Source organism: Littorina saxatilis, unplaced genomic scaffold (assembly GCF_037325665.1).
Source record: "Littorina saxatilis isolate snail1 unplaced genomic scaffold, US_GU_Lsax_2.0 scaffold_521, whole genome shotgun sequence".
Lineage (NCBI taxonomy): Eukaryota > Metazoa > Mollusca > Gastropoda > Littorinimorpha > Littorinidae > Littorina > Littorina saxatilis.
The window spans coordinates 66,729-77,393 of NW_027129100.1; the positions used below are offsets into that span (position 1 = coordinate 66,729).

At 40.6% G+C, this 10,665-nt stretch overlaps 1 protein-coding gene across 1 annotated transcript; it reads left to right on the top strand.

Moving 5' to 3' along the window:
• Positions 1-774: 774 nt before the first annotated feature.
• LOC138957381 (uncharacterized) lies at positions 775-4,917 on the top strand. Its single transcript, XM_070328503.1, has 3 exons — positions 775-886; positions 2,019-2,252; positions 4,702-4,917. Exons 1-3 carry the CDS (start codon positions 802-804, stop codon positions 4,785-4,787), a joined length of 405 nt encoding a protein of 134 aa, XP_070184604.1. The 5' UTR covers positions 775-801; the 3' UTR covers positions 4,788-4,917.
• The last annotated feature ends 5,748 nt before the right edge of the window (positions 4,918-10,665 follow it).

Below are 10,665 nucleotides of genomic sequence, written 5' to 3' on the forward strand. Positions count from 1 at the left end.
GGTTAACAGGAGTGCAAATATAGTTATGATAATTTTGGTATGATCACTAAGTAAGCTTTGAATGAATAACCGTGCGCGTGCTGACAATAATTCCTATCATTGTCCCTTCGATTCATTTATAACGAGCTGGGTGAGCTGGTTGACACGAAACAAACACACTTGGAGCTTGTCGGTAGGTGACTTTCTCCTGTTTGAAGGAGGAAGGGTACAAATGGATAATCAAAAGCAAACCTAACAGAAACACTCCACGATTCCGCGCCTCTTCTCATTGGCATATCCACAGACAACGACAGAGTGATTCAGTGATTGGTGTTGGTGTTGTTGTTGTTGTTGTTGTTGTTGGTGCTGGTGCTGGTGCTGGCGGTGGTGGTTTTGGTGTTGGTGTTGTTGTTGAACACTACTACTATTACTCCTACTACTGCTACTACTACTACTTCTACCACTACTACTGCTGCTGTTGCTGCTGCTGCAACTACTACTACTACTACTGCTGCTACTACTACTTCTACTACTACTACTACTACTACTACTACTACTACTACTACTACTAATGCTACTGCTACTACTGCTACTGCTACTACTACTACTACTATTACTACTACTACTACTACTACTACTACCACTACTACTACTACTGCACTGCTCAGCTGTAGGTTTGATTCATTTGACTTCTTTTCTTTGGGAATGAATGGCTAAATGTATGACTGAATATTGAATGAATATTAGTGAATGGTTGTATTACTTATATTGGTGTGACTTTGTCTCTACCATTTACATCACCCGACAGGACGGAGCCAGGTGATGAATAATGACAGCGATGTGAGATACAGCTTGGCCATGTCTCAACAGTCCAGCGAAGACATTGACAACATTTCTACAAATTCAGGTAAGAGACGCCGACAGAGGAGACAGACCTTCACTGCATGAGGCAGTAACAAAATTGATCAAATTACAACGACACGTTTTTGTTTAAAAAAAATCTGATACCGGTGTGAATTTGCGACAATAATTCAGCAAGAAATTCCTACTTTGACACTTGGTATGTGTACAGGTCAAGGTATGTTCTTGTGGCTAAAACACAACACACACACGCACACACACACACACACACACACACACACACACACACACCACACACACACACACACACACACACACACACACACACACACACACACACACACATGGGCAGATCTGTGACAATATAAATGGCCCTCTTTACACGGGGATACAGGTATCTTCGAGCTATAAAAGTCGACATAAAAAAACCTGTAAGAAGGGTAAGCAACGACACTGTTTAACTCATTGTCTCCCAGGTACGGATATATAGACTGTTAGCTTCAGTCGCTTCCTGTAACGTCCATCTAACGCCTGCATTCCAGCTTGTTGATACACAGTTACTACACAGTTACTACAATTCTGAGTGACCTGCTGCAGCACAGCTGGTCTCGGCTAAAAAAAACAAACCTTGATCAACATAGGTGGGGTAGAAAGTGTTAAGTTGTTGTTGCCCGGAGCTCTCATGGTGACCTTGGTCTTAGTGTTCCTGTTCGATCCTTCTCTGAATAGTAGTTCTGCCCTAAGTCTTCAACGTGTGACGTTCTGGGGGGTCGACGGAGGGACGTGGTGGCGGTCTGCTCTCTGGAGGGGACGCTCACTCAGTCTGGCTCCGCGACTTAAAAGTCAATGTCGTTAGTAGGGGGCATAGTAGGTAAGTGGGCTGCGTCCGTTAGCTCGGGACAGACCCACTACTGAACACCGTCGAAGTGACTCAGCAGAAGTGCAGTGTCATCTTCCGAGGGTAGCCTACCGCAGCGACCCGACATCCCTCCCTGGAGCGTCTGTAAAATCGACAAGTCTGGCAGCGGAACGAAATTCAGAGGTGGTCGGAGCAGTGAGTGCAGGGACGGGGCGGTGTGAGAGCACAACGGGACAAGGAACAGGTGTAAAGACGGAAAAAAAACACGAAAAAAAACCTTGTTGTTGTTGGTATGTATCATCGTTTGTTGTTATCGCAGGACGGGAAGACACATCGAGTGATGACGACGAAGCTGACAACGACGATACCTCCACCATCCTAACCGACGCTACCATCACAAACCCAACAACAAACAACTTCATCATCTACAATGACGCTGAAATCAACATAGCCGGCATCCCCAGAATGAATACCTACAGTGACAACAGGGAGGCTGTCCCCCACCAGACACGAGGACAAGATCATCGGTCTTCAGTGAATCTCGCAAGATCAGGTATTATACAAATCAAATATTGCCAGTAAAAATTACCCATATTAGCTGCTGCAGCAAAAGGAACAGAAACAACAGAAGTACACCACAGCAGCAGCTGTTTAGTATTCTCTTAGGTCAGTTTAGTATTCTTTTAGCTCAGGTTAGTATTCTCTTAGCTCAGTTTAGTATTCTTTTAGCTCAGGTTAGTATTCTCTTAGGTCAGGTTAGTATTCTTTTAGCTCAGGTTAGTATTCTCTTAGGTCAGGTTAGTATTCTTTTAGCTCAGGTTAGTATTCTCTTAGGTCAGGTTAGTATTCTTTTCGCTCAGGTTAGTATTCTCTTAGGTCAGGTTAGTATTCTTTTAGCTCAGGTTAGTATTCTCTTAGCTCTGTTTAGTATTCTCTTAGCTCAGTTTAGTATTCTCTTAGTTCAGGTTAGTATTCTTTTAGCTCAGGTTAGTATTCTCTTAGGTCAGTTTAGTATTCTTTTAGCTCAGGTTAGTATTCTCTTAGCTCAGTTTAGTATTCTTTTAGCTCAGGTTAGTATTCTCTTAGGTCAGGTTAGTATTCTCTTAGCTCAGGTTAGTATTCTCTTAGCTCAGGTTAGTATTCTCTTAGGTCAGGTTAGTATTCTCTTAGCTCAGTTTAGTATTCTCTTAGCTCAGGTTAGTATTCTCTTAGCTCAGGTTAGTATTCTCTTAGTTCAGTTTAGTATTCTCTTATGTCAGTTTAGTATTCTCAGTCTTAGCTCAGGTTAGCATTCTCTTAGGTCAGTTTAGTATTCTCTTAGGTCAGTTTAGTATTCTCTTAGCTCAGGTTAGTATTCTCTTAGCTCAGTTTAGTATTCTCTTAGCTCAGTTTAGTATTATCTTAGCTCAGGTTAGTATTCTCTTAGGTCAGGTTAGTATTCTTTTTGCTCAGGTTAGTATTCTCTTAGGTCAGTTTAGTATTCTCTTAGGTCAGGTTAGTATTCTCTAAGCTCAGGTTAGTATTCTCTTAGCTCAGGTTAGTATTCTCTTAGCTCAGTTTAGTATTCTCTTAGGTCAGGTTAGTATTCTCTTAGCTCAGTTTAGTATTCTCTTAGCTCAGGTTAGTATTCTCTTAGGTCAGGTTAGTATTCTCTTAGCTCAGGTTAGTATTCTCTTAGGTCAGGTTAGTATTCTCTTAGGTCAGTTTAGTATTCTTTTAGCTCAGGTTAGTATTCTCTTAGCTCAGTTTAGTATTCTTTTAGCTCAGGTTAGTATTCTCTTAGGTCAGGTTAGTATTCTCTTAGCTCAGGTTAGTATTCTCTTAGCTCAGGTTAGTATTCTCTTAGCTCAGGTTAGTATTCTCTTAGGTCAGTATTCTCTTTGCTCAGGTTAGCATTCTCTTAGCTCAGGTTAGGCCCCCCCCAAAAAAGTAGTCTGTTTACGGTAACATAGGACAAAACAAGTCGCGTAAGGCGAAAATACAATATTTAGTCAAGTAGCTGTCGAACTCACAGAACACGTGGAATTGACAAGAAGAGCGGGGTATTCGTTGCGCTGAGAAGGATAGCACGCTTTTCTGTACCTCTCTTTGTTTTAACTTTCTGAGCGTGTTTTTAATCCAAACATATCATATCTATATATTTTTGGAATCAGGAACCGACAAGGAATAAGATGAAAGTGTTTTTAAATTGATTTCGAAACAAAAAATTTGATAATAATTTTTATATATTTAATTTTCAGAGCTTGTTTTTAATCCGAATATAACATATTTATATGTTTTTGGAATCAGCAAATGATGGAGAATAAGATAAACGTAAATTTGGATCGTTTTATAAATTTTTATTTTTTTTTACAATTTTCCGATTTTTAATGACCAAAGTCATTAATTAATTTTTAAGCCACCAAGCTGAAATGCAATACCGAACCCCGGGCTTCGTTGAAGAGTACTTGACCAAAATTTCAACCAATTTGGTTGAAAAATGAGGGCGTGACAGTGCCGCCTCAACTTTCACGAAAAGCCGGATATGACGTCATCAAAGACATTTATCAAAAAAATGAAAAAAACGTATGGGGATTTCATACCCAGGAACTCTCATGTCAAATTTCATAAAGATCGGTCCAGTAGTTTAGTCTGAATCGCTCTACACACACACACACACACACACACGCACGCACACACACACATACGCACATACACCACGACCCTCGTTTCGATTCCCCCTCGATGTTAAAATATTTAGTCAAAACTTGACTAAATATAAATAGGGTCGGTAGGTCGGGATTTAATTTAAAAAAAAATAAATTCTTCTAAAAAACCGTATTTTTACGTTATTTTGCCAAAAAACAAAGACCTTTATTTTTCATTTTTTTTCATTTATTTCTTTTCCCAAATGCCCAAAAAAAGTCTAGGGTCGCGCGAAAAAATAGGGTCGGTCGGGATACCGTAAACAGCTTTAGTTTTTTTATTTTTAGCTCAGTTTATATTTTCTCATCCATTTTCAGGTTGTGAGTCGAAGACGAGCATATTGATCAACTGTTCTGATAACTATAACCTTTATCAAGAACTATCTGCTTTGGATTTCTTCTGAAAAGGTTTTGCACTTGTTATGGGTTAAAATTCCGACCAAGCTGTCAACAACAGAGATGATACTTTTACCACGTCATTTGAGTGTCGTTCATCGTGCTATTTTTACATTTAGTCAATATTTGACTCACTGTACGTATTTCCGGAAGACTTGGAATCGAGAAAAAATGTGTGTTTGTGTGTGGGTGGGTGTGTGTGTGTCTTTGTGTGTGTGTCTTTGTGTGTGTGTGTGTGTGTGTGTGCGTGTGTGTGTGTGTGGTGTGTGTGTGTGTGGTGTGTGTGTGTGTGTGAGTGTGTGTGTGTGTGTGTGTGTGTATGTGTGTGTGTGTGAGTGTGTATGTATGTGTGTGTGAGTGTGCGATCGTGCGTGCGTGCGTGCGTCTGTGTATATATATGTGTGTGTGTGTGTGTGTGTGTGTGTGTGTGTGTGTGTGTGTGTGTGTGTGTTCACGTATTTATAACAGAAATTAACGGGATATCATTATTTATTGCCCAAATCTAAAAAATATAGATGTGTTTTGTTAATTCTGAAAAAGCGCTCAAAAAAAATGAAAATCTGTTTATGCAAATAAGGTTCACAGCTTATTTTACCGAGACAACCCCAAGACCTACCGTTGAAATATATAAAGTGTGTTCAAATTGGTTAAAGGCACAGTGCAGCTCACAGCCTTCGTTTTGCGTTTTTGTTGCTGCTGAGTGCAATTACAGTTCAAAAATCCTCCTATGGTAGTAAAACAAACCCAAAACTACCCAACGACGACATCTGTGAAGCTCGACAGTTTCTTGTTCACGCGAGTGCATAAATTAACCTAGTTATCATAGTGGTGTTTGGTCGGAGTTCGATTCAACTGAGTGATTCCGGCCTCCATTTTGTTTTACACAAACTCATGATGATGTCTGACATAGTTTGCCACTAGTAGCGTGTCTTTTTGTGCATGATGTGATCTACCTGATCTAAATTTAGATCCAAAAATAGGTCAAGACCAGCCGGGACAGAGTCCGAAATTAATTCGTAAAAAAAAATCGCAGTTCTTGACTCTTTGGGTGCAAGTCAATGAAACTTGGTAGTTCTTCTAACGGATAGCTGCCTAAGCTATGACTAAAAGCCCCAGGGGCTCCGTGCACCTGGATTTGACAAGTTCAGTACCTTTAAAACAACATTTTATTCATAAACACACGCATGATAATACAACAACAAGTATAAAACTTATAAGTGCGCACAGAGCATAATTGTAAAGTTATGATGTTGCGCTATATAAATGCTCATTTATTATTATTATTATTAATCACACCTGTTATTTCATGGCGGGATATGACTAACAAACTATGGCGACAGATATCTTCTTGAATAAAAAGGAACAAGTGTGTTCATATTCATTCTTCTAGGCCAACAGATTGACTAAATGTTTCGATATAGCTTCACATAACTTGTTTATCGTGTGTTGCAGGTCTGGCGACTTGGGAACACGCAAAGCGACTGATGTTTTTGCTGCCTTTCATCGCCTTGGGTTTGGTTCTCTTGGGCATTCTGGTGTACGCCCTTTCTTCTCCTCTAATTCTCTCAGGGTTGACTGTCTTGTTTGGGCTGTCAACATTTCGGCCACGAGAACACCTTCTACCATGGCATGAAGCCGTTAGAGATGTTCCAAAAGAACTGGTTTGCAGCGTCTTAGCTGTGTGGATCATGTTATTGGATGTTATTTATGCCGTGGCGATAGTGGTGTGTGTGTGGTGTTCTAAGCTGCTTGAGTGATCAATCCGTTTGCTCTTCCACTTTTTCACTACAATGGGCGGTTCTGGTGAGGTTATGCCCCTTCTTTCTGTCGGCTGGTAACAGGCGGAACCTCGCGGCAAGATCACACGAGAAAGGGGAAAAAACGTGCATTGGTCCCAAATAGCATGTCGCTTTGGTAACAGTTCGTGTGTAAGTCGTGCATTTTATACGGTAAAAAGACAAAATTTATCATTAATCATCATAACAATTCATTACACTGTATATCACGTGCTGGCATTCCATTCTTTCCATACCATCCCGAAGAAGGCAGTTACATGCCGAGATATTGATTCAAACTTACCTAACCTGGTTACTGGTGTGTTTTCTTTTTATTTAAAGGTAAAAAGACAATGGTAACAGGCAGAACCTCGCGGCAAGATCACAGGAGTTGTCTCGCGTTATCACCGGCCCCAGAAGCGCTCATTGAAACTTTCGCTCAAAAGTTCCAGTCGTAACGTTCTGAGTTGTGCACACAAGGTGTGGCTTGAAAGTTAAAGGCATGGTTCTTTACTTCCGGTATTAACGATCTGACTCACCATCTCACATCTGACTCACCATCTCACATCTGACTCACCATCTCACATCTGGACAGGCTTTTACATTGAAACAGATCATCTCCCTCTTAAACAATCACCAAAGCTCAACAGGCTGGGTGCATTCAGTGTAGAGTGGGATTTGTAAATGAATTAATTTTAGAGCCACTAGATTTAATCTACGAAAAAAAATTCTCAAATAAATCTCTTCACACTAATTAGTCAGAATGTTGAAGTTTGGGACGGGTCTAAGTGGAACAGAAGTCTTGTCACATCTGAAATAATGAACAGATCAGTTTCCATGACTACGCAGTCACCGCTTGCAGGACTGGTCGCGTTTTGAAGAAGTAATGTCTGGGAAAGAACAAGTTGGCGCTTCGAATGATAAATGTAGTATTTCAGAATACCAAGCACCTTTAATCACGAACAGGCGCGTGATCACACACAGAGAGAAAAACACAGACACACATACAAACAGACACTCCGACAAACATTCGCACAAAAGGCATGTGAACCCGGTCGCTGCCGCCTGGTGGGTTAAGGTGGAGATTTTTCCGATCTCCCAGGTCAACTTATGTGCAGACCTGCTAGTGACTTCACCCCCTTCGTGTGTACACGCAAGCACACGACCAAGTGCGCACGAAAAAGATCCTGTAATCCATGTCGGAGTTCGGTGGGTTATGGAAACACAAAAATACCCAGCATGCATAGTCAACGAAAGTGGAGTGAGCTGACTATGCTCTCAGAGTATAGTGTGGGGAACCCAAATGGGCAAACTGACGAGCTCACACGTAACCAGACAATTCTGGAACGCTGAAGAAGAAGAAGAAGCACATGTAAACACACTCGCGCGCACACATACACACACACACACACACACACACACACACGCGCGCGCGCACACACACACACACATACACACACACACACACACACACACACACACACACACTATGGCACACACAAAATGACACACCCCCACCAGGGCCGGACTACCGGGGGGGTTATGGGGGTTGCGCAACCCCCCCCCCTAGCCTAAACATGTACCTTACTTATTTAATTTTTTTTTTATTATTGCTTATTTTATGCTGTTTCATGCAAGGAGCGACCATTTTCCTATCTCAGAATATGACCTACCCGTCAGCTTCAGGGGGCTTCGCCCCCTGACCCCCACAACGAGGGGGGGTGGGGGGGTGGGTTCTAGGGTTTCCGGACCCCCCCTCAGCCAAAAAATAAAAATATTGAATGAGGTATGCATTTCTTTATTTTACATTGAGTTTCAATTTTTGGGGTATTAATCAGTGACAAAATCTGCTGCCTGAAACTGGTAATGATCATCCTCAGAATGCACCAGATTGCACCATTTTGCATCCTTTTTTTCAAAATTTTCCGGGGGGGCATGCCCCCGGACCCCCCTAGCAAGCTAGGCGCTTCGCGCCGTCAGCTCGGCGCTTTGCGCCTTCACACCCATATCTTCACAATATACTTTTGAAAAAAAAACAGTCATAAAATGAACTGATCCGCCCCTGTCGCCAGGGGGGACATCCCCCTGGGCCACCACTGGCAACCCCCCCCCCCTCCTCTTCGCCTAGTCCGGCCCTGCCCACACACACACACATACACACACACACACACACACATACATACGGACGAGGAGCACCTTAGGTACCGGTCATACGCAGACGGATCTGTGTGACTTCTGTACGTACGAAATCCACATTAGGTACCGTTTGGCTATACACAGTGTGTAACCCGTACGGACGAAGGCGTTAAGTACCTGTTTCCTATACACACTGATGGTTGTGTATAGTGTCAGTAAAGTGTGAATAGGTGAGGATGGAACTTTAACCGTCGATCACTTTACATGTATAACCTCAATTAATATGTTGCATGTTTTGCTTTTGATTTGTATGTTCCTTACTTTGTCATTTTGTTGTTTATGTTTATTTGCTTGTTTGCTTACTTGTCGATTGTTTGCTGGTTCGTTCGTTTACTTTGTTTATTTGTCATGTTGCTTTACTTGTTTATCATTTATTAGACATTTGTATTAGAAGTAAGGACCGGTTGTAAGAAAAGGCGTCACCTTAAACCTCTATCCTTGAAAAATAAAGTTCCATCATCATCATTATCTCTCTCTCTCTCTCTCTCTCTCTCTCTCTCTCTCTCTCTCTCTCTCTCTCTCTCTCTCTCTCTCTCTCTCTCTCTCTCTCTCTCTTTTTTTACATTTAGTCAAGTTTTGTCTGTGCCGGTGTGCGTGCGCGTGTGTAGAGCGATTCAGAGTAAACTACTGGACCGATCTTTATGAAATTTGACATGAGAGTTCCTGGGTATGATATCCCCGGATTAATTTTTTCTTTGTTTCGATAAATGTCTTTGATGACGTCATATCCGGCTTTTTGTAAAAGTTGAAGCGGCACTGTCACACCCTCATTTTTGAATCAAATTGATTGAAATTTTGGCCAAGCAATCTTCGACAAAGGTCGGACTTCGGTTTTGTATTTAAGCTTGGTCATTACAAATCTGAAAATTGTAAATAATTGTTTTTTTTATAAAACGATCCAATTTTACGTTCATCTTATTCTTCATTATTTTCTGATTCCAAAAACATATAAATATGTTATATTCGGATTAAAAACAAGCTCTCAAAATTAAAAATATAAAAAATTCTGATCAAAATCAAATTTCCGAAATCGATTAAAAAACAATTTCATCTTATTCCTTGTCGGTTCCTGATTCCAAAAACATATAGATATGATATGTTTGGATTAAAAACACGCTCAGAAAGTTAAAACGAAGAGAGGTACAGAAAAGCGTGCTATGCAGCACAGCGAAACCATCACCGCGCTAAACAGTCTCGTCAGTTTCACTGGGTTTTGCGCGAGCGGCGGACTACGGTCACTGTGAAAAAATGCAGTGCGTTCAGTTTCATTCTGTGAGTTCCACAGCTTGACTAAAATGTAGTAATTTCGCCTTACGCGACTTGTTTTTTTGTTGTTTTTTTAAATTGGAGAAAACCGGTTTCTTTTTTTGTTGGTTTTTTTGTGTGGTTTGCATGGTTGTTTATACAAAAAGCAATTGAGGAGCCATAGATGGTTACTTTTTTTTTCTCCTTTTTTTTCTTTTTTTGTTTTTCTTATTCTCGTCCATCCGCTCCCTCCCACCCCCCTCATAATATTCACAAACGTCATATATCACTTCACCTCATCTCGACTTATACATTACTCACAATCTTCTAATGTACATTTTATTTTCCAATAATGATACTATTCAAATCGTATCTATCACCATACTAATATTTACTAATACACATTTTTGCAATCAAAATAATGTGATTAAGTACCTTATTATTTTGGCATATATTACTAGGTTGATAACCAAACAAGACATCGTGTTCTGAGAGGTGCACATTTGATCCTGTATTTCTAAAAATATAATGGACAACATTTTCCCAAAAGCTCGTCAACTTCTCACATTGACAGAAAAAATGTTCAACATAATCAATGTGTTTACAAAATGTACATAATTTTGTTTCTCTAATTTTCATTTTATTTAATAATATTTTCGTGGGATAAATA